This window comes from Catharus ustulatus, chromosome 1 (assembly GCF_009819885.2).
Source record: "Catharus ustulatus isolate bCatUst1 chromosome 1, bCatUst1.pri.v2, whole genome shotgun sequence".
Taxonomy (NCBI): Eukaryota; Metazoa; Chordata; class Aves; order Passeriformes; family Turdidae; genus Catharus; species Catharus ustulatus.
Window position 1 is genome coordinate 60,208,865 of NC_046221.1, and position 25,430 is coordinate 60,234,294.

Consider the following 25,430-nt stretch of genomic DNA (forward strand, 5'->3'; position numbering starts at 1 on the left):
AAACAGATAAACCTTGCATGAGGTCTACTATGTACTGAAAGATTGGGGTTAATAACTCAGGTGCAGTAGCTCTGTGATGTGGTCTTACAGTAGTTCCCTGTGAGGAGCTAGAATCCACAGTGTCAAGCCAGTATTCTCTGTTCTGTGCTGCCTGGCTCAGGTAAGTGTTCAGCTTTCATCAGTATTAGCTAGGTTTTAATGTCCAACAGTTTAATCTGCTTTAACAATCCCTGCTAGTCAGTGTTGATCAAGGGAGATAATTTAAATAAGTGCAGGTACCATTGTGATTGAGAGAATAAAAATTCTTGTGTAAATCAGAAAATTCAGGAGTGTGTGGTGCTGTGATCCTTTCAACTCTTTAGACTCCTTCTGTTGGTAGAAGTGTAGAATCAGGAACACACTGAATTTATCTCCAACACTCAGACTAGAAATATCAAATAATAAATGAAAGCACTAATAAGCCATACCATGATATATAGCTTTGGTATACTTGACATAGTGTAAAACTTAGTTTGCAAATTGTAAGTTGAATTAAACATTATGCACTCCTGTTCACCTCAACAAAGCTTCACTATTTAGATTAAAAAGCAATGCTAGAAAAGTAGGCCTAATAAGTCTACTGTTTTCCACTCTTCATAAGCAAGTCTCAATGCTTCTAATATGTCACCAAATAAAAGCATATACAGCTCCTGACTCAGACCCTGCTTCTATAATTTCATTTAACCCAGTTGCTTAAATCCCTTGTCCACCACAGCAAATAAGTATTGCATCCCAGCACAAAACCAACTCATCCAAAGTTCAGTGATTTTGGTCTACAAACAAAGCCTCCACATTGTCATGTTAATCCTTGGGGCAGTGTCTCCACTCATTACTCCTTGGAGCATGCATTATGAGAACATTGCTCTAGATGGCCCTAATGCAAGGAAAAATAGTTATTCCATTTCCACGCTATTTAAATATAACAAAAAAGCTTCTTTCAATAAAAAGTCAGCATTTAGTTAATTTTAGGGATTCATGTGTCTGCGATCATAAAAGTGAACAAGTCAAGTGATGGGTAAAGTCAAATGCACTAACAAAGTTCAATAACACCAGCAAAGTGACCTGCATATTTGGCCCATGAAAGCAGCTATGGGAAAGCTGCAAGACATGGGAGGAACTTTCACATTGTGAACAGATTTTCCTTTGCTGGGCAGCTGATTCTCTGTGACATTGAAGCCACGAGATAACTGTTTCTTGTGGAGAAGCCTCCATGGCATGGTAAGAGGGACTCCTTTCCCTAAGTGAACTGAAGAAAGACTATTTTAGAGGTGGTAAACTGACTGAAAGTCCCAGGTTTTGTCTCTTTACATTGCCAGTGGGAAAGAAAAGATGGTGTGGGAGGAGGAGAAGTGTACTGAAGGTTTATTCTGATTTTCTTATTATTTTTCTTTTAATTATGTTAATAAAGTTTTCTTTATACCCCTTGAAGTTCAAGCCTGCTTTGTTTTCCTCCTAATCCTTATCTCACAGCAGAAAATGAGTGAATAACTTTAGTGAGTGCACTGGCATTTGACCAGCATCAGACCCACTTTATTAATTGGTGTGCTGGCCAGGAAACTCAGATTGGTGAACCAAAACCACTACACTTAATTGGTGTTTCTGCCTGGTTTTCAAACTGAAACCACCACACCCATCTATGTCTATCTATAGCCTTTTCCCACACTATTTGTACTACAAGTATTGTGGGGCAGCACCAACACATGCACTCATTGTACAACATCTAAAAGAAATTAGAGCAGCATCTTGATCTGTGACATGGAGTCAAATTACCCAACTGATGCAATAAACTTTATGTTCTGCTCAGGTTTTTGGAAAGCAAAGGACAAAAAGTTCTTTATGAGATGACAAAGTCAGTCACGGGGAATGAGAACAGAGAAGAGATTTGAATTCTTGCAGTGGCCATGAAATCATAATGGCACTAAAGAGAGAAATTATAAGATATACAGTGCCAGAATTCCAGTCATAAACCTGAGCTGTTTCCAGGGCGAAATATATTCAAGTCTTCTCAAAGTCCAAATCCCCACATTGCCACTGAAATTCCCTTTCCTCTGTTTTGGATATATTGTTTGCACAGAAACACTGAAAGCTTTAAATTTAGGTCACGTCCAACATACTCAGAAAAGTTAAAAAAAGCAGCTGCAGGAGTGACATCAGCATTAAAGAGTATTAATCACCCAAGCAGATACACTCATTCAAGAGCAAAATAGTCTTACTTCACAGTAACTTAATCTGTAATTGCTATGGAGGTTCACATCCTCAAAAAGGATTAAACTAGAACAAACTAAGACTACCTTATTTATGCATGAAAGATTCCTCATAATGGTATGGTATACAAAGGAACACTTCATAATGATTGCCAAGTAATTTTATTTTTAAAAATGTAAATGCCTGCATATATAGAAACAAGAAGTAAGAAGCTACCAATTAACTATTGTTTCTCTTAATGATCATTCAGGGATGTAAACGTCCCTTCTTTAATTCCACACAATTAAACAATTTGATTCCACAGAATTAATAGTGCCATTGGGCACTTTGGTAGAAAACAAAAAAGAAAACCCAACAATCTCCTTTAATTATTCTTTAATTATTAATAAAAGAAGAGAAATGAAAGTGGAAGGAAATTGGGAAAAAAGGACAAATGTTACTTCTGCTCGCTCAGCAGCATAGCTTGACATGACTCAAGCACTACCCTTCCCTACAAGTGATGTGAATGTGGTCAGGAAGGCTATTACATTAGATAGCTATTACAGTGCTGTGGGTGGTGTTACCTCATTGCCCAGGGGCTCAGCAATGCTCCACAAGGCACAGAAATGAGACTGACTGGACTATAGTTCTCCTGATTTTCTGCTTTCCCCTTTCTAAAAATGAAGGTTATAGTTCCCTATTTCCAGTCATTAGGGAGTTCGCCTCACTACCATGAGTTATCAAATATGATAGATGGTGGCTTAGCAACTTCATCTGCCAGTTCCCTCAGAGCTCACAGAGGGAGTCGGGTCCCATAGGCTTGCACATATTCAGGCTCCTTAGATGGTCTTGAATCTCATCCTCTCCTGCAGAGGTGTTAATGCGTTCATTCTCTCAGTCCCTGCATTTAGTTTCTTTGACCAGGGTGGCATGGCTGAGGCACTTGCCATTGAAGAATGGGGTGTAGAAGTTGTTGAGAACTTCAGCCTTCTCTTTGGCCAGGGTAGCCAGGTCTCCTATTTCCTATCGGAGGGAGTCCAAGATATTCCTAGTCTTTCTTTTGCTTGCAACATATCGATAAAAGCCCTTTCTGTTATCCTCAATATCCATGGTCAGACTCAATTCTATCTGGGTCTTGGTTTCCCTAACTTTGTCCCTAACTTCCTGTACAATTCCCCTGTTTTCTTCCCAGGCCACCTGTCCTCGTTTCCACTTCCTGAAAGCTTCTTTTTTTTTCCTCTGGGTTTGCTCAGCAGCTCCTTATCCATCCATGATGGCCTCCTAGCATTTTTGCCTGATTTCCTCCTTGCTGGATGCATAAATTTGGCCATAACAAAACTCCCAAACTCAACCAGCCTAGAAGTAAACGAGTGCTCGGGTGAAACAATGGTAGGTTGGGTTTGAACTCAGAGGACCCCAGCCAATTCCATTCAATCCTGAATGCAGACAGATCATTGGCCAGTGAGTTGGGTGGTGTTGAGACCTCGACCAATCAGTTGTTCCAAGTGCAGGAATTTTGAACCCTCTATAAAAGAGGGAGTGCATCAATAAACCTGGACTGCGTCACATGATCCTCAGGGTGATCTGTCATGTGCCTGTCTCCAAAAATGTGACCCCAATATAGCAAGTGGTGACCTGCCAACGTGATTGACACAGCTGCTGCGTGTAGAGTGGGGTAGAGAGAGAACAGATGTGGAGAGTCTACAGTGAAAAAAGCTGCCAAAAATGGTGAGAATAGCTGAAAAGAGGTGTGGAGAGCTGCCCAAAGTCTGGACTCCCTTTGTACATAGCCCTGTAAATAGAAGAAAAAAGGTGCCAAGAAACATGAGAAGATGAGTTTTGTTGAAGGAAAACCCAGTTTTTAAGGTATGGACCCTCTTTTTACTTCTGTGGGGGGTAAATTATGAACAACAAGCTCTAGAAGCCGCTCTGGACATTATAAATGCCTGGAGGCTTATGGAACAGGCTCTGCAAGTCACTATGGACATTATAAAGCCCTGGAAGCTTGTTTCTGACTGGCTAGGGTAATCGGAAAGGATGGCAAGGGATGGCAGCAGAGATGCCACGGGCAGAGCAGTGGGGAAACAGGTGCCGTCTTGGGCATCTGTCCTCTGGAGAGGACGGGTGAGAAACCAAGGGGGGATGGCTGTTATTTGGGCTCCTGAGCCCTACTGGCCACGGGCAGCATGGGGAGCAGTGGAGCACAGTAGACCACTCTTAACACACTAGAAGTAATTAACAAACTTACATTTTCTATCTCAAAGCTTTGTACATATATCCATCCACACAGTACCACTAAAATTAGCTACAACTGACACACAGGTTTGCATAAATATTATTTTTTAAAATATACTGGAGCACAGTGGAGTCTAAAGACAGTGCATGTGGTAAATTTTCTCTTTGTGTTCAGAGCTTTAAACAGTGCATGTGGTAAATTTTCTCTTTGTGTTCAGAGCTTTAAATTATAATGTGCAGCAAAGAATAATAAATAAAAGTACTAAAAGTTTCAATAAACTCCACAGATCTTAAAGAAGTGTCTGAGGGCTAAGTCTGTTATAAGAGAAGTGTTTCATCAGTAAATTTCAGTTGCAGAGTTCTCTCACCAAGTATTTTCCACCTGTCACTTCTGTTTACAACATATATAAAACAATTTTCAAGCTGAAAATCACTAACAACCATCTTTCATATTTGTTCATTACTAAAACATTCATGCCGATGCCTGTTGAAGTCAATAGATTACTGAATATAGCGTCTGTCACTGCTACCATTAAAATACTAATTTGCATATTTTCTTATCTTTGAACTAAAATATGACCATGGTTTTTTATACTGGGTTTTTGCAGCTAAGTATGCAGATGCAATAAGGACAAACCTGAAGTCACTTGAGATTACAGAAATGTTAAAAACTATACATGAGAAGGCGTTAAGAGGAACTCCTAATTAACAAAAATGGTTTGTCCTGCAGTTTTAAGGTTATGCCCTTATACTTTTTCTGAAGAAAACATATTCATTGAAGATGTATGATCATCCCAAGAAACACGTTTAAATTAATGGGAATTGTTGATTAGCCCATGTATACTGCAAATTAACACTTTGCTTCTTTATTTTCATTGACTAACTCTGACTCTTCATAGTAAACTGTTTCTGAAAAGGACTCGTACTGATACATACATTATGTTCATACAATATTCACAGTAATAATCACCTGGGCATCATCACCTTACAGTGTTGATGCTTACAAATGCAGATACAGATGACAGAACCCAGTATTTGGCTGACCACACTTTGTAATAACTCTAGATAATAGCAATATAACACTTACTTTTGTCACTTTCAATTTGACAATTAATCATAAATCCTTCAAAGAAAAATATACCATGCAAAGTAAAATCAAAGAGTTACAGTAATTTCACGAATACAAGCTGCACAGAGTATAAGCCACATCGCCGGGTGTTGGCAAACATATCGTTCTTTGTCCATAAATAAGCCACACCTGAGTATAAGCCTCTCTGTCGTTTGCAGGGAGGACCCGCGTGCAACAAAGTTGCCAAATAGTAACAGAATCGTGGCAGGGCAGGGTTTACTGTCTCGGCTCAGCCGTGCGGGCTCGGGGCTACCGACAGGGCTGGGTGGCCCAGCTCGGCACTGCTGCTCGGTGGGGCTGCTCGGGGCCGGCTGCCGCTGCCCCTGGGCTCGCTCGCCCTGGCCCAGTGCTGCCCCGTGGTGGCAGTGGGGGCACAGAGCCTGGTGAAAGAGACCCACCCCATCTGACTACAAACAGGGAGTGGTAGAGAGTGATAAGGTCACCCCTGAGTCTCCTTTTCTCGAGGTTGAACAGCCCCAGCTCCCTCAGCTGTTCCTCACCTTGTGTTCCAAGCCCCTCACCAGCCTTGTTGCCTCCTCTAGACGCACTCAAGCATCTCAACGTCCTCCCTGAACTGAGGGGCCAGAACTGGACACAGCACTCAAGGTGTGGCCTCACCAGTACTGGGTACAGGGGAAGAATGACCTCCCTGCTCCTGCTGGCCACATTATTCCTGATACAGGCCAGGATGCCATTGGCCTTCTTGGCCACCAGGGCACACTGCTGGCTCATGTTCAGTCTGCCAACGATCAGTGCCCCCAGGTCCCTTTCTACCTGGGCACTGTCCAGCCACTCTGTCCCAGTCTGTAACACTGTAGGGGGTTATTGTAGCCAAAATGAAGGACTCGGCACTTGGACTTGTTAAACCTCATCCTATCAGATTCTGCCCATCCATCCAATCAGTCCAGGTCTCTCTGCAGAGCCTTCCTGCCTTCTAACAGATTGACATACGCTCCCAGTTTAGTGTCATCTGCAAATTTACTAATGAAGGACTTAATACCCTCATCCATGTCACCCATGTCATCCCATCTCTGGAAAGCTCTGGACCAAGTTCAAGCTGGTTAGGCTTTTGAGCAACCTCATGTAGTGAAAGATGAACCCGACTCAGACACAGAGACTGGACTAGATGATCTTTAAAGGCTCCATCCTACTCGAATCATTCTATGATTTAATGGTTTCATTGCGTAATGGAAATTTCCTAAGGACTTTTTTTTAAAAACTACCTGGATTAATTGGTTTAAAACAGCTCTTGTTCTACTATATAAATTCTGAACAAAAGCCAAGCAGCAGTATAGTGAGCAAGTTCAGGAAAGCAAACAGTATAAACATATTTATCTCCTCTGTCACAGAGACAAGCTGGTTCAGCACTGGCATACAAGTTACATACATCATTATCTCATACTCCTTGACAATCTGAAACATTTCTGTGTAAACAAGCCCAGAGTTATCACTCCAGGATCTTCTGTATTCCTGTTTTCTCCCCCCATGATTCCTGCAGGCAGGCATAGTCAGCACCCGCACAGTGACTGCAGTCCTCCTACACCACAGCAGGAGGCAGCTGCACCTGCTAGACCTGAGTGTAGAAAGCCTGTGGCTTGGTTTAAGAGATTTAAGCTGCTTCCAAAGTATGACTATTGGCAGAGCAACTCTTTTCTATGTCACACTATGGGGCATTCTGAAGAGATTTGACAGCTTGTAGGTAGTAGATGTTCGCTTTTAACCGTACTCATTCATGTGCTTTGTGCACTTGAAGAGTCCTGCTGTTTTCAATAGAGCCACTTGTATAAACAAGCACTCTGCAAAGTAAGAAAGGGGTGTATGCCCTGTTTTTTACTTTCATTTGGGCCATTTTATTAATTAAAGTACAACTTACAGTAAAAAGGATAGTTCAATGGCACATGGTGCCTCAGAAAGGAACCTGTAGGACTCTTTTTGCCTAAAAGGTCAAACATAAGGGAAGTTTTTAATTAATTTTATGTATTACTCACTTCAATGTTTAAGAAAAAAGTGTTCTCTAAAATTAAAGAGGGCTGTTAAAAATTAAAAAAAAGGCAGGCTGTGTTTTTGACATAATACTAATTTACAAATGCTAGTTTACTGTGAAGTCTTACAAGTTCAGAAAGACTACACAAAAGTCTGTTCATAGGCATCATGATCACAGTTTTTCTTTGGAATGGGTAAGTTAAATTTAAAAAATATTTAAGTTCTTATGTTTTTTGAAAGACAGGACAGATCAGAAATATTTGCTCATAAATATCTGCAAATTGTATTCTGGCTTCAGACTGAGTCTCAAGAACCACTAAAATGCCATAAGGAATAATTTTATTAGTAGCTTTGAAATCAGGCAGTGTATTTCCTAAAATTAATATCTCTCCTTACAAAGCATCCAGGCCTATTTCACGCTTGTAAAAATAAGGTTAAATGAAACTGCTGTACCAGAGGCCCAAGAAATTGTTAGCATTTCAATGTTAACTTTCTTTTTATCTCTTCAACATTGAGTTACAGAATGAAGCAAGAAGTTGTGTAAATATAGGGAGTCAGCCATATCCTTATCCATCCATGAGCTGAAATGGTTTCAAAAATATCTAATGTCCATTACAAAAGCGACAAACAACAAAATGTGTTGAGGTTTCCTGTTTATATGCAGGGTATATATTTGAGCTGAAATTCAATTTGAAATGTTCTTAATTGAATTTTGGGTCCATGGAGAGATTCAGTCAGGACTAGTGAGTTTTTACAATAGATGCTGTATCTATATATGTGATCTGTAAATTTGTCAACCCTGTGGGAATAAGGAAACAAAGAAATATGAATCCGAAATTTCTTAACCTAGTCTTAAACAAAACATGTCTCCTTTGCATTACAAAACATATTTCTGAAAACCACAGAAGAGTTGTTCTGTTGGGTAACCTTTACATGGAACTTGACATCTGGTTCCCACATCTTTCATGGTGTCCTTATCTGGGACTGCCCCAGTAAAATAAACTTGTAAAGTGTTGAAACAGCTTATGGACTGTATACAGACTATTTCCTTCTGATAAACCACAGATTTTATATTAGTTGTAATTATTTTAGTTTCCTGATTGTTGAATTTATTGTCCACACCAGGCTAATGCTATACTGGATGTGTATTTGCATATCTTGTTTTGCATAGTACATTTGCATTAAGTTATTTGTCTCCATTTAAAACATATGGTCTAATTTCTTACTGCACAGCAATTCCATTCAAAAACTTTACAAGGTAGCAGATGTACTACAGATCTGGAAAGACCTGATCAAAGGATGACACATTCCCCCCCAGAGGCTCAGTGAGTTGTAGGCAGTCATTCAAGAACTCATGGGTAGTTTATAAAACATTCACCAACTAATTGATAAACCAGGACTGTTGCCATGATTATCTGAAACATGCCGGTACTTTTTCCCAGTCCGTCATTCACTTCTTACAGAGGTATGTGCATCTCCATTGTAATGTGCTTTTCTGGGAGGAGGTAAAGAAGGTAGCTGTATGAATTCTTATTTTTCACATGGGATAGTGAATATTCTTTGACTTTTTTTTTTTCAGGTAGCTATTTAGAAGACTGAAACAGATATGCTCTGATACGTATGAGGGTATTTTTTTGCTGTTGGTTTTGCAAGAGATAAGGAATGGAAAAATCATGTAGTTTACTAATTGCATGCCTGCCTCCTTCAGACTATCTTTTCTGAAGAATAATGCTCTGATACCTCCAGGTATTTGCAGGAAGAAAAAGAAAGCATTGCAAGAAGAAAAGTAAAAGTACAGCTCATTTTCTATTTCACGCTGTGTAGCTTTAGAGTTAAAAACCCCTGGAATATAGAATTATAAAGGGGCTTTTTGTTGGTTTGTTTTAATAGCAGCACATTACAGAACATTTGATGTGAAAAGGACAATTTACAAGAATATAGGAATGATCTCTCAGGTTTACCTGTTACAACACAGAACTGCAACTACCCAGAAGGAAAAAAATGTTGTTTTTTCTTCTTAAGAAAGTAAAGCAAACACTTCTTATTGGCACTGACCACAAGCAAACCTGCCAAAGGGATGCTGTAGTGCTGCTCTTCACACTGCTGTCAGGGTGGCACCTGCTGGGAGTTCCCCTTCATCCTTCAGATTTGCACAGTCACAAAATTCCCGGGGTGAATCCCTGGCCTACTGGGCCACGCCAGCCACAGATTACTGGGAATTTATTGGACACTACTTCACCCCATTTGCATTACTTAAATAAAAGGCAATATAGTTTCTTGTAAGTACAGATGATGAAGGGAGGTGTTCTATTTTCAGATCTCTTCCCTGAGGATCTTAACTGTGACATTAAAATGCCCCATCTTACTTGGGCTTCATTTTGCCCAAAAGTACCTCCTTAATCTCAGACAACGAATTCACCTCTCCAGACAGGGTATTTGGATTCAAAAACTTTTATGGACTCCACATCAAAATGGTGAATAAGCCACAGAAGTTTTAGTGGTTATGTGAAAAAAACATGCCATGTAGGAAAAAGGACTACTCCTGAGGTTACATTTCAAAAAAATCTTAGCAAAAGAGAGGACTCAGATGCACTATAATCAATTGCAAAGTTGTCTAAAATGACTGTACACAATGTAATCAATGTAGGGACTTGCATTGCAAGATATAAATATACTGATCATGATATAATTATCAGTGTTACCTTGACCCTGAATATAAGGGCAAACAACAGTAGTATCCATGTGTTTCATAGCACTGTGAAGACATAGTTTTTAGATCCAACTTTGGTAAGTACAGTAATTTCACGATTATAAGCTGCACTATTTTGACTACAATTTTGGTCCAAACCCAAAGTGCAGCTTATAATCAGGTGTGGCTTATATATGGACAAAGAACAAGAAGTTGCTGTTTTAGTTTGGTGGACAGGTGTCTGCTGAGAAAAGCAGGAACTTCTCTTTGAAATGGAGAATGTAAACCCCCTCCCTCTAAATTATTATAATTTTGAAATCAAGGGGCTTTCAGGCAAAAATATGGGAATTAGGAATAACAGTTCTTTTCTAGGGAAATTAAAATAGAAATACAGTACTACAAAGAAACACACTCCAAACCCTGACAAAGTCAGAGTACAACCTGTCACCCCGTCAGGCAGGGTGTTGGTAGCAGTCCCATTAAATGGTGGCTGCATCCTCCTGCAGTGACAGATGTGATTCAGTTGGAGCAGTGCTCCTGCAGAAGGTGCAGTTTCCTTCTGGAGGTCCAGTGGTGATGTGGAGAAATCCAGTTTTCCTCTGGAGTCCGGTGGAGAAAGGGGCTACCTTAGTGTCCCTCTTACTTTGGTAAGAAATGCTGGGCTCTTCCCCCTGGTTGGAGCCACTTCCAATGAGATGAAGTAGTTTTATCAGTCCCACAGTGGGACTCAATGGGCCATTAGCAGAAAATGACTCGCTGGAGGAAGGATGGGTTGTGAAAAGATAAAGAACAATGTCCCGCCTGGTTTCAATGGATGGCCCATTAGCAGAGTATCTCATACGGAGATAAGGATCACTGCCCCACCCTCAACAGATGGTGATAGAATAGATACTTTTTATCACACTCTGTATTGTAACATGTGGCTTATAATCAGGTGCGGCTTATGTATGGACAAAGAATGAAAAGTTGCTGGCATCCGGAAGTGCAGCTTATACTCAGTGCAGCTTATAATCGTGAAATTACTGGATATTAAGGAATGTGATCACCAAAAGGTCAAAGTAGAAGACACCCAAGCATCAAAACCTGGCATACCTGTGACTTGGTTAGTAAAACTGACTGCCAACAGACAGACAGGTTATCATTCAAAGATGGAAGACTGGCAAGAAAATTGAAAAATACTGCAAATGGTGTTGGTGAGGAGTGCAACAGAATAAAACCATCTGACATAAACAAGGAAAAGTGAAGGAGTAAGACAGCTCACTTAGGTTTTGAATGTGTCCTTCAGGAGCTCTCGAATCCGACTTTGACAGTTGAGAACCACCAGATACTGTAAGCAACACTGTCATTTTCAGCATCAATTTTGGGTGTTGTGGACTTAGAACCAACTTTAAACTGATTGTTAAAGAACAAGTTTTGTATGCAAAATGATGAGATTAATATTAAGCAAGATTTAACCATTAACATGAAGTAAGCTACTAATTTTAAATTCAGTAACGTTAAATTTTACAGCGTAAAACTAACTAAATATGGCAGTCTTCTGCACACTCCCATCACAGACATCTCTGAATCCCTTAGTAACAGGAATGCTTTTAGTTGCAGCAACTTAGTCATTAGGAATTGGTCCTTGTATATATTAAAGCTCAATGGGAGGTAGACTAAATCTTGAGAGAAGAAACTTAGCAGTAGATCAGGGAGAGGAGGAAGTTTACTCCTTTGCTACAAGAGTACACCATGCAAATCAAGGCAACTCTGTGGCATCACTTACTAACACTGCATTTTGTTTAGTAAAAGGATGACACCAACTGAGCTTCTTTGATGTTATTTTTGATGTGGAAGCAAGGCAGTAGTGTGATAAAACACAGACAAGGTCTTTAAGGAATTTGTTCTGGAGGCAAAGAAGAATAACAAATGAGAATGCACTTTAAGAAAAAGCAATATAAATGACAGCACTTGCACAGAGTCAACTACTGAACAAGAGAAAGAAGTAGAACTGAGCCTTAGTCAATAATTTCTGGGGGATAATGCTCATGTGATGTGGACAAATACACATTTCTTTAAGTTCACATCACACTTTCTTTCTGTGTTTCCATGCTATTACCCAGGAAAATATATTAATTTAGAAGCAATTAATCTTAATATCAGAAAAAATATAAATGTGTAAAAACTACCACACAGAATAAATACTCCTGTTCACCCAAAGAATAATACAGTACAAAACTAATGACTAGTCATTTTGAAAAAGTTGTCAGTCTCCTGGCACTACTATTCTAAGACATTTATTGATTCAGGCTTATCTCCTGAGAAGATTATTAAATCTTTCTAGTGCACCCATTATTCTACTTTGTATAATGATAAATCTTCACTATATTGCTTGTTTGCTTTTTCTCTGAAACCTGACTGCAATTATACATCACTGTCATTGTGCTAAATACTCTTATTTCTTTAGTTAATTTCATGAGCTACATCATTCCTACCTAACATTGTCATGCCTTTGAATGTAAATCTTGTGGAAAATCCTTTCAGGAGGTTTCAGGAAGTCTTCCTTCATTTCCATTGCAACATTCCTGGGCAAAAGGCTCATCAAGAGACGTTCCTATAAGAGAATATAAACAACATCAGTTTTGTGGTATAGTGTGTGACCATTTTTCCAAAGTTTTAAACTAGCAAACTGGACAAGTTTCTCTTAATCTGCTTCATTAAAATGTCTGCTGCATAAATAAGATGAACCATTTATCTCAAACTCTTGCAAACTGTGTGGGTGTCTTTCTAAAGTCTTCTGCACTAAATAAAAAAATCCCCAAAAAACAACAACCAGAAACAGCAACAAAGCAGAAAAAGCAAACCTACACAGAAAAAGCCAGTTTAAAGAGAATACAATTGTCCATATTTTTTATTAACATCACAGCTCTAATAATACCAACTTATGTTATTCTTAGCATCATTTATCTGTCTGGCTGGGTAAGACTTCCCAGGATCATTTGCTATCCTTTTGTGTGTCCTATTTCTTCCTGGATATAATGAAAGTGTTACCGTACAAGGACTCTGACAGCTGGTTATTAAGCAGTGAGAATGGATGATGGATTTATCCACTGTCGAATTCAGAGGAACAGTAAGCACAGTTTTAATGGCATCTTGGCCAGTGTGGCAATGTCTTTAATGAACTGCATCAGTACAAAACCCTGGCTAAAAACATCTTCTTGTTATACTCACAGAGAAATTTTTAGCATGGGTCACTGACCTGCACAAAAAGGGTCTCTAATATTATTAACTATTGACTATTGAGTATTATTGAGTATATATTGACTATTATTGAGTATTGACTATAAAGTCCCATGTAGCTTTTCCACATATTCTGGCCTATTCGCAGGTACCATCTGGAAAATCTGCAGCTGCTGTTCTTAGGTGTTGTAAGGTGCCCTTAGATACCTACTCAGGTTATGTTTTCACACAGAAAATGCTTGTCATTTGAAATGCATTTCCAAGTTTATCCATAAGACCTGCTAGTTTCAGCCATGGTAATAGTCTGAATGAATTCACATAACTGCACCCAATCTGATTCAGGGATCTCAGGCTCCAGACAACAATAGGTGAGACTAGAAAAGGTATACCCTTGGTGTAAGAGGATTAGGTCAGGGAATAATTAAGCAAACTGGACAGATGTAAGTCCATAGTCCCTGACAGGACATGTTCACAAGCTCACTGGGTGAGCTGTCACATGTTACTGTAAGGCCACTCCTAGCTGTCAGACATGGTGACTGGGCGAAGTGATGCAAAAACTGCAGAAAGTTGTCTAGCCAAGAAAGTCAAGAAGGAGGACACAGGGAGATGCAGGGCAGTCAGTTTCACCTTGGGTCCTGAAAGTGATGAAGCATCTCACCCTGGAAACCAAGGTAGTTAGACCAGATGACTTCCAGAGTGCCCTTCCTGTCTCAAGTGTAGTGTGATTCTGTTATCTGACTATCAAGAGCCACTGTAAAGACAGCCGCAAGATGTCACAGAAGTGCATATTTTGGCCCTACCATGTCCTTCTTTTCTTTAATTGATATTAAATAAATGAGAAAAATTAACACTGAGAAGAGAGTATCCACAAGTGCTTTTGTGTTGGTAACGTGCACACATTCACCAGATAAAGATATTTTTTTAGTATCGAGAAATACTAAAAGTTTATTCGAATGGGTTTTTTTAATTTTAACAGTTTCTTCTGGAAGACACATTGAAAGAAGGAATAAGTTAAACTTTGTAGAACTATCCTGGTGAACTTTGGAGTAAAGTTCTGTCATATGTTTGTGGTGGTCATATTTTCTTGAGGCTAAGGATCATTATCTAACTCTCTTTCCTACTCTTCTTATATATATATGTAGCAGGACGTTACTCCCTGCCACAGAGAGCTTATCTGCTATGTCTATCAGCTGGTGCATAGCTTGGGGCATTCTCTCTCGCCTCACAGGAATTGGCAAGATAACCCAGGCTGGACAGATGTCCAGCAGTGAGTTATCTCTGGCAACAGGGAGGTGAGATCCCCAGCTGACAATAAACATCTCACCTTGAGAGCAAGATGTAGAGAGATAAGTTTGGAATTCCTGACTGAGAGACACGTTACTAACTATAAAAGCTGTACACATTTTCACAGAGGTAGAAAACACACCCTGGAAATGCGCAGAATTTCTCCCATAAGTTCAGATGCAAATTCTGCAGTTACTTTCCTGGGAATTGAGAGAAAGGATCCTATGTGTGCCACATCAGCAACTGGATGTTAATCTACATAGAATCATAATCTATACTATTTCTTCACTAGCTGTAATATCAGGTACCTAAGCTTTACACTGTATGTTATCTGCTGCTAGTGTTTCTTTTCTTTATCCCGTGTAGTATGTCATCTGTTAAAATCTTATGTCTCTTAAATTTGTGTCAATTAAATAAATAATTCATTTTGTGATAGATCTAATTGACCATTATTAAGAACATTTGAGCAAGAGTGATCTGGGGTGCAAGCCACCCCAGAGCTACTGCCATCCTGAGCTACTGCCAGAAATCTGAGTCAAAGTCAGGACTTGTTTAAGCTCTCCTCTACATTTCTAATAATGTACACCAAGAATATTGCAAATAATATTATGGAATTAAATATTTGTTGACACTTTACACATATAGGAATTTCCAATTAACCAAAAGTATTGCACATCACTAAAAAATGGTTATTCACTGTAAATTTTATGTTGATTTAAATAATTATATTTGTGCAGCAGAATTGTATTTGGTTAACCCAAATTTTGTGTTACCATCCAAAACAAATATTTTGTCCACAGTGGATCTTACGAAGCTCTGTTGACTGTTATTTGTGTCTTAAATTTGATTTTACTCTGATTTAAGAGAAATAAACTGGGGTTATAAAGTGAGTTGACTAACTCTCAGACAATAGGCAACCCGTACAAGAGAGGAATGTGGACTGATGGTTAAATTCTCTGGTGCTTAAGATGGATAAGTGATGCTGGAATAAGTATTCGTAAGTATTGCTCTGGATGAGAAATTTACAATGTCTGGTAAGGACTAAATGTTCCCTGTAGCTTCTCTTTCAGTGAACATATTAATTAAGATCTTCACCTTTTTGCTGAAATGGATTAGTAAATTCCAAAACTGTTATGGAGAGAGTGGGTTTTAGACTTCTGTTTCCTAGAAAGTAAGACTTAACCAGACAATCAAGCAAACAAAAATTGTATTGACAGACTCCTCCAGAAAGCAGTGCAAACTGAATTATTCTCCTATGGCCTGCAAATGCAATCACAATATGTGAATAAAAAGCTCCCAGATAATGTCTGCAGTGCATGGCAAATAACATGGAATCCAGGGCAGTAATAAGAATCATTTCTATGAAGGCAGCATTGGAGAGCTGTAGGATGCAGCACCTGATAGCATTGAAATGTGCAGATGTCAGATGTATTAAAGGAGGCTACAAAAATAATGATTCCTGTACACATTAGGTTGACTATAACAAGACCTGAAGGGAACATATGAAAACCCTCAACCAAATCATGATGGTTTGTTTTATTCATTGGAGATGAGAAAAAGAATAAAAAAGGATTACTGATGAAGAATTGTAGAGTCTATACAAAGAAGGTTGGCAGCCTCAGACTCAAAAAGTGAGGAAAGACTCAGTTATGGCTTTCTCAAAGGGCAGTGACTGCTGACCTTTCAGACCAAGAAGTGAAGCAGCAGCATGACTGTAAGAATTTGTCCCTGAAGGGGAGACTAGAAAATGTAAGAAAGAGCCCTGCAATGCAAAGTATCAAAACACTGAAAGTAAATGAAAGACACCATCCAGCTCTCTAGAAAGAATATAAGTCACTTCTATTTACAGCAAAATCTCATCTGTCAGCAAAGCAGTATTGCTCTTGAGGTCAGCCTAAGGAATACTGAAGGACTTAGAGTTTTGGAGCAGCAAGAGTGAATTCATGTACACAAAATACAGCTGTTGGAAGGTTTGGGAAGGGGCTTTTCCTGGATCTCTATTCGGCAAGTCCAACAATTTTTGTCCAGTTTTTTAATTTGTTCCTGTATGGCTGATCTGATTATAAAAATAATCTGGAAACCAGGCCAAAATGAAAACTAGGTGTGTAGGTGTGCTGGTTTTTCACATACGACATTTAGTGAAGGAAGAAGGAGGCATTCATGAAAATGATTTTTTTCTTAGAGTTTCCTCTATGTCTGAAAAAACTAATCAGGGATTAATTTTTAGAATTACCTGTCTATTAAACGAGTGAGAAGGCTGAAGACCTCTCTGTGAATATGCATTTTAAAACTAACAAAGCCCGTGAAAGCTCTCTTTCCCGTCCAGTCTGAAGCAGGTAACACCAGGCTGGGCTGGGCAGGCCTGGGCGGGCTCTGATGCAGGGTTCGGGAGGTGTTAGGGCTCAGGAGGCATGTCGAGTCCCATTTCGGAAAGGGGAGGCCTGCTCGGCTGTTCAGATCCTAGCCTGCTCCACTGGCACGGTCAGGGGGCTGTGGCTTGGCTGACATGCTGCCACTGGTCCAGGCCAAGCACCGGGCCCGGGAGCAGCTCCGGGCAGGGCCTGCCCCACTGCGGTCCCTGTGGCCTGGTGATGGGAGCTGAGCTGGCCCCCACCCCCTGGAACAGAGTGCAGCCAGAGTAACCATCACTGTTTCTAGCTGTATCCTGGCTGATCCCCTGCGTGACTGCCGAAAGATTCTATCGCAAATAGCACCAGCAGGGATCACATCACCATCTGCAGACCTCAGGCAAGATATTCAGTCTTGCACTACCCAGAATGAGACTTGCGGACACTTTGTTCTCTCTCCTGAGTGAAAGAAAATGACAGAGAAGAAGACATGCACAGAAAATAGCATAGAGATATTGAAGTCAGATAAGGAGGAGTCAGGTCCTAAATGAGGCAATGAGGAGAGTTGTGGCTTGAAATTCTTTTTTAATTGTGGACATCAGACACTCTTGTTTCCCTATAATTTATGAAATGATTATGGAGTGGATGAAATGTTCAAATTGGAGCCATGAACAAAGGTATATGTGTTGAAGTAAGCAGATGTTGAAGTAGCTGTGATCCCATGAGGAGAAGAAAGATCTCTGTTTTCAAGAGGTTGTGAGAACCTTTGCTTGAACTTCTAATCTTCATGTACTCCATAAGTTGGTATGGTCCTCGATAACAGTGGTGGGAAACTATCAGTCGAGGAAAGAACTTTCACATAGCTATCAGATTTCCATTTTCCCCGGCAGCTAATCACTGTGATATCAAGGCCATGAAAAAACCGCTTCTTGTGGAGAGGTCTCCATAGACTGAAGAGAGAGTCTCCTTTCTCTAAGTAAACTGGAGAAAGTTTTGGGGTTTTTTTAGAGATAGTAAACTGACTGTTTTGTTTCTGGACATTGTGAGTGTGAAAGAAAAGAGGTTAGGGAGGAGGAGAAGTTTTCTGAAAGTTTTATTCTGATTATTATTATTATTTTCTTGTAGTTTCTTGTAATAAAGTTTTCTTTATACCCTTCCAAGTTTGAGCCTGTTTTGCCTTCTCCCTGATCCTATCTCACACTAGGAAATGAGTAAATAATTCTAGTGAGTGCAGTGACAATTTAACCAGCACTAAACTCACCACAATAATTGGTGCATTGGCCAGGAAACCTCAAATTGGAGACCTCAAACCAACAACAGGACTAAATCCATTAATAGGGCAGTGCATTGAATGGAACAAGTGACAAAACTAATGCAAGATCACTCACATTTATGGTGACACTCATGCTTGAGCAATTGTTGCCTCTAACAGGAATAGGTGATGACAGGAAAAAGTAGAAAGAGTAACAGGGAGCACTAATCAATTGGCAACAACTTTCACCAAAATAAAACAACACTCATGTTGCAAACCACCTAACTGGTAACAAACTATTTTGTGTTGAGGCAATCTCAACATGTGACATATTCATAAGTACAAGGTCTAGTAGAAACAAAATGTGTCTACATTTTATTCCTTCTCAGTGGTTCACCATGTTTTTCAGGATGATTACAGCTGTTTTCTACATAGAACATTAAATTTTGGCTACAAAACCAACCTACACTATTTTAGGAATTTGTACCCTCTTCTCCTGCTGTAAATCCTCACTCAGCATTAAAACGGTCTAAAGTGAAAAATCACATGCTGAAAAAAAAAATCTTTTCAGAGATTGTAATTGTCAGTCAATGATTTTGCATTCCCTGCAGAAATCTCACTAAAAAAAGAAAATAATAGATGAGGACCTAAATCTCCTTCATTCACAACATTTTACATTCCCGGTCCTGTTCTGGGATTTCAAATGCCAAACTAGGCTGCCTCTGCCAATTGTATCATCCTGATTAATAATGATTACTGCACTACTAATGAAGACTTAGTTATTTTTAAAAAGACAGTAAATTAAGAAAAACATTTAAATTTCTTCCTCCCACAACAATGGAGCATCACTAGGAAAAAAAAAGGAGGAGCAAACTTTCATTCTGACTCCAAGGCAAGTCAAAATGTACATACCAAACCAATTAAGAATTTCTCAGTGTTACCCTGGCCCTATTCAACAGCTAATACAATTATGCACATGACAAAGAAGGAAAATATGCCAAAGTAGAGAAATAGATAAGAAAAAAGTGTTTCCCATTGTTAATGGACAAAAAGACTCAATATTACTGCTTGGAACATTCTCAACCCCCTTTACCTGGACCACAACTTTCATTCTGGGTTGGACTCAAGGAAAAACTTTAATGGTTATTCAAGACTTGCCTACACAAAGCCACAGCTGACCAGACATGGTGTTGCTTGCAGTTGCTGGCTTTGAGGGAGTAGTTGGGCTCGATGATCTCCCGAGGTCTGCTTTGACCATTGTGTATGAAGGTGTCTCCCTAGGTACACAAGGACCAGGAGAGGTGGGTGCCTGAAGCTTCCTGGGGATGTCTGAAGCCATCTTGCTATCTCACCACACACAAGTGGGGCTTCTAAAATAGAAGAGGAGCTCAAGGCTCAGCACCCTCTAGGAGTTGTGTGATTTCTCATTTCTGAGAAAGGAGAGGAAAGAAGCAAGCAGACACTATTGAAGAAAAAACATCATCTGCATGCTCTCTTCTGCCCCAACACTCTCTTCAGCATTCTCCAATTTGGAGGCTTCTCACCACAATTCCCTCTTCTATCCCTGTCCCTGCCCTGTACAGCCTCTTCCACCTGCATGCCGGCTCTGCTTTATGGGAGTCCCCAGCGTATTTCTAATACATTTCTCATGCCTGCCTCCAAATGAAGATGCTCGTCCCCTTCCCATTTAAAAAATCGTACTATTTTCTCATTTTACTGCTCATTCCAAACACTTATCAGTTGCTCAAAGTCCTTTGAAATTTTCACCTTGATTTAGAATCATTTCACCCAGTTGCTCAAACATTATGCAGTTATTCCTGTTGTACAAAATGATTCATTTTGACGTCTGTATGGGAAATGACTGTGATACATTTTCAAATTCTTTCAGCAGGGTGTAAATGAATCCATACTCCTTTCATCAGAAAAGAAGGCTCAAAAGCATATAAATATCTCAAATGTTCATGGCCAGCAATCTCTTTTCTCTTTCCAGTTGCCCAGTGTGCAGTTTGAAGACTCATCACAAATTTCTACCCCAAAAGCTGGGTATACTTGTTGTGCTTCCCCATGTTAAGTTGTATTTCTGTGTTTCATCATGTGAGATACAAAGAAAACAACATGGAAATACTATTTATAGTCAGAGCAGACTACTTTATCAAAGAAAACAGTTGTCATTTTTTTCTGAGATAAACAACCAAACTGAGAGAAGCAACCAAGGGAAATGTACTATTGCCTCAGAGCTGCAGGCTTTTGTGTTTCTCTGGTTCCTTGAATCTCATTGCTCATTGTCCTCTCATCCTACTGTACATGAACATCTGCTGGAAATCATTTTGAGAATGAAGTTACAGTCTGGAAGGGCCATGTAGAAAACTGTATTGCTTTGCATGTTTTTCAATCCCATGAGAACAGAGCTCCATCTCTTCCAGCCAGTTTCATTAAATTCCTCCTGAACTGCTCCTTCCAGCCAGCATGCTGGCACTGCCTTCACCCATTAGGGAGTCTGGGTCCCAAACCTCGATAGCAGAGAGTTCTGTCTTTTGAAATTTGCTCTAAATAGAACTTTGAGTTTCCCAGTCTCATGATGAGGAAATCAATAAGTCTGGGTAGCCCTCCAGATCATGGTCCTTTTTCACCCTCCCTAGCACTGAACCACATTTTTCAGGATAGACTTCATTCCCATGTTACCTCATTTTTTGCATTTTCATGGTGACTTTAGGAAGGAAGAAAGTAAAAAAAATAAACATATGAGAAAAACAGGTTTGACATATTTGTTTCTTGGTTGAAAAAACATGAATATTTTTATTTGTTATAGTAACTGTCCAACATGATGACAAACAGGAAAAGAAGCTCCAAAAAGAAAGGAGATTTTGATCATCTACTCTCCAAAATTCTTCTACAATATGGAACATGAAATCAAACCAAACAATTTTTTCAGTCTGTCACAGTCCTTCTTTTGTTATCGCTATACTTAAGGAAAGTGCCACCATATTTTAAAACAAATATTTGTCCCTGGAGAAGACAAGCATCAGATATGCATGCAAAACATTCATAAGACTTTCAGAGTCAACTCATCTATATGATTTTGAGATTCAGTTTCTAGTTAGTCAGCAGTAACTCCCAAGTACATCCTAAATATTACCACCTGCTACCTAATAACACCATGACACCATGCTCAATTTTGTATAATTTTAAAAGCTACATCTTAGTGAGTTCACAGTATCTGTCACCCTTATATTACACCTCAACCATTTTAATCCTCTTTAAGAAAAAACAAACAAACAAACAAACAAACAAAAAGGTAAGTGAAAAGAAGCCTAATGCAATGCATGGAAGAACAATTTTGTGTACAACTATTTCTGCTTTTTGTAAGCTGGAAAACAAAGGCAGCAGATTTCATTAGTGAATTATTGGAAATTCAACTATGCTATGCCTTTTCTTCCAACTAAGTACATGAAATAGCACTGTTAAAGATGGTGATCTTCCAGAAGCCACAAGGTGGCAATGTTTCAGAATAGTCCTGAGATTTCTATTTATCAGCAAGTCATTACTACAATAGTAATCATAAAAGACCATCCCTAAAAGACCAGATATCTAATTCACAGCTTTTGAGTAGTAAGAGAATGGCTAACAACACAGTTATGGTAGATGATCAATACACTCGGTATGAACTGCACGATGCATTCTGTCTGAATGCACCTATACCAGAACAATTTGACATCTTTCTAACATTGTTAGTCACAATGGAGATGGTAAGGCCTTGGGAAAGAATTAGAACATGAAATCTTAGCTAAAACAGAAGACAATGGGCTGCATGGAGTGCAGAAGCATTGGGATGGAGAGTGGGCATAAAGAAAACATAAAACTGCTTGAATGTATAAAGTTCACAAAACAGCATTCAAGAAGTAGCATGATAAGAATGAGAAAACCTTGGTAGCACATTTTACTTCTTAGGTACCACCCAGAAAAATACATGAGCTAAGTAAGTGTCAGGGATTGATATGGTTCATGTCTTAAACATTGCTATGAAGGACTTTTACCCATCAAGCAAAAACTGTATAAAGAAACTAGAACTACAGATGCTTGACTGGAACTTTGGACTGTGATATAAGCCACCCAGATAAGATAAAGGGGACACTATTGTTCAATCATCTCAGGTCTAGGGAGAAGCATGCATCCACAAGAAAACCAAACCCAGCAACTGTGTTTAGAATCATCTGTGTCTGGTTTGGATGGGGGGGGACCACAGCCCACAGAGGTTTACACAGGCTCCTCCTGCAACTGAGGGTGAGGGAAGTGATTTCGGGTGCATGGCATAACCTCTGCTCAGTAGGCACTGAACAGCCATCCTCCCTTACACAAATCGGCCCAGCTGTGAAACCACAGCCCCACAGATCCCATCCACAGAACATTCACATAGGAGGCAGCTGAGGGGTGTCATAATCCATCAGAAACCCCCCATGGCACTCCCTAGACTCATTCCTGAGGCCTTGCACCACAGCATTGCATGTGATGCAAAGGGATGCAACAGATCCAGACTTTACTGCAAGAGACTGTCAAACTGCATGGCCCCAGGGGAGGTACCTGGGCATTCCCAGGGTACTTGGCCTGGGCAGATCTTAATCCATTGGATTCTATGCTTTTCAGAGGGACCTTCACCACCAAGAAGACCAGTTGGAGAGGATCAACAGAATGATGCCAGGATTCATGGAGTGGTCATATTTTCTTTATTCAGAATAGTCTCTATCACTCTCTTTCTGTCCTCTCACCTCTTTTCTATTTGTTTCTCTTCCTCTTCCTTTCTCTCTCTCTCTCTCATATATTTGCTGTCAAATAAAATCCATACTTTTGACTTTGACTTATAATCTTTGTTGAAACTTTATTCAGGTAGAGGCATTTCTAAAAATTTTAAAACTGGACTGCAACAGTAAGTTGGAAACCTCTGCATGTAAAGAAACCCCAGATACTCTCTGATCACAGAATATCTATGGAATATGTATATCACACTACCCTAAAATGGCAAGTTTGATTCCTGAAAGGACTAGAAGATTAATAGTAGGCTAAGTTGAGATCAGCTCCACAAATCTTGCTCAAATAGGAACAAGAGCTGAGAAAGGTTATGAGAATAAACAAGAAAACTGAAAGCATAAAAAGCTCAAACTGTCTTCCTAGTTATATTCATACCTACTAAATCAGAGTACTCTAGAAATATATCAATAAAGATTAATCATCAGAAAGGCTAGCTAACAGTTGATACCAGATATAAACTGACAATGAATAAATCATGCAGCATCCAAACTATTGTTAGTCTTTTTACTTTCCCCTTTTATCTTTAATATTCACTCCCTCTGAAAAGTCACTGGCAATATCCAATGTGTCTACAAAACTATTATAAAAACTTGACAGGAAAAAGATTATACTCATTTCAGTAAATAGAAATCTTTCTACTGGAAGTAAGTTTGAGAGAGAAGAAGCTGAATTCTCACAGCCAAATAGTGCCTTTATAGTTAAGGTATATTTATTTGCCTCATTTTAGTGCAGGCAAGTAGCCATATTGATATAATCAGACCATCCTGTAGAGCAGATAACTTGAAAGTTTCCTTATATTTGGCAAAAAAAGAAGGAAAAGCATTTCTACAGTACATTGCCAAGGACAGATATTTCTCAACTCCAGTTGAGTTAGCTTAATAAGTATCTTTGTTTCTATCTTTGTTTCTTCAGTAGGATTTTAATAAGTAGGTTCTTTAGGGTATCATCATCTTCATCAATGAAGATGAAATTTTGTGTGGCCACTGGAAATACTTTTCTAAATCTTATGTGGAAAGAAAACATTTTACCCCTTGTCCTGCAGAGTCAGGAAGGCTAGTTTTCATCTTCTGGTGGAAAGATCCCTTCATGGTAGCACTGACTTCATTTTCAAAATGAATGCATAGGTAGTTTGAGTATATATGTTAAAAACAAAAAAGGCACACTTAAAGCACAAATTCAAAAAATATAATTTATTCATTGGAAGTGTTTTCTGATTCAAATAAAGAGAAGTCTTAAAAATTATCACCAAGAGCACTAGTCATCTACTAATGTCATGATCAGAGGGGACACAGAAGTGTTAATGCGATTCCTAGGCTGGCCTGCAGATGAGGCAACTGTGCACTCAAGTTTGCTAAAGGCTTAAGTGCCACACAGAGTCCTGTGCTCCATCATGAACAGGACCACAATCCTGTTACTGCATTTCATTTCCTGAAATGTTAGGCAGATGGACTCACAAGCAGCATTATCTTTACCAGTGCTACACCTTCCAGGGTAAATGGAAGAGCAGACAGATCTTTACTGGTTTACCCACGGGGTACCAAGTTTACTCTGTAGTTACAACAGCATGCCTTTCAAATCCACAGCCGTCTCTGGTTTGTTCCACCAATGTAACATTGAATATCTTGATTAGGCAAGAATGTATTCCTCAGGAAGGGAATGTCAGAGAGCTCAACCTTCTGCAAGACTGACACTTCTTGTACCCTCATTAATGCACCTTCCTCCAACTAGTGGAGTTCTTCTAGAAGAACATGCTACATGTTACAGCTCAAGTTGATACTGGGTCTGCATCATCTCTGATTTTCCTACAGCCCATGAGTGTTGCATAAAGGTAAAGCCTTATAAAATAAGAACTTTGTTACCCTTGTAAAATCATGACTCAGGCCTTCTACTTTGGCTAAGTACAGCTAACAGCTAGCCTAACAAGTTCCTGTGAGAAAGGAATATGCACCTGTAAAAACAGAATCTTCTAACGGTGAGAAAAATTCTGTACCCATAAAAAAAGAATGTAAACATTGTTAGAGAGGTAAGTTTTGATGGACACGTACACTAGCAACTACTAACCAATGAATTGAATTGCCATAAGTAACTAACCAATTAAAATTAAACATGGTGACCTTGGAAAACAATATAAATATGAACTGTGAATGTCTTGGGTTATAATACAGGGTGTGATAAAAGGACTATTCTATCACTATCTGTTGAAGGTGGGGGCAGTCATGCTTATCTCGGTGGGAGATGTTCTGCTAATGGCCCATCCATTGAAAC

General features: G+C 39.4%; 1 protein-coding gene across 2 annotated transcripts in view; it reads right to left on the bottom strand.

Moving 5' to 3' along the window:
- ADCY1 (adenylate cyclase 1) overlaps nucleotides 1-25,430 on the bottom strand; it is a 153,697-nt gene that overhangs the window by 71,927 nt on the left and 56,340 nt on the right. For both annotated transcript variants that reach the window (XM_033056283.1, XM_033056292.1), the window contains exon 3: nucleotides 12,734-12,852. In XM_033056283.1, coding sequence (XP_032912174.1) covers nucleotides 12,734-12,852 — 119 coding nt within the window. The remainder of the gene's footprint in view (nucleotides 1-12,733; nucleotides 12,853-25,430) is intronic.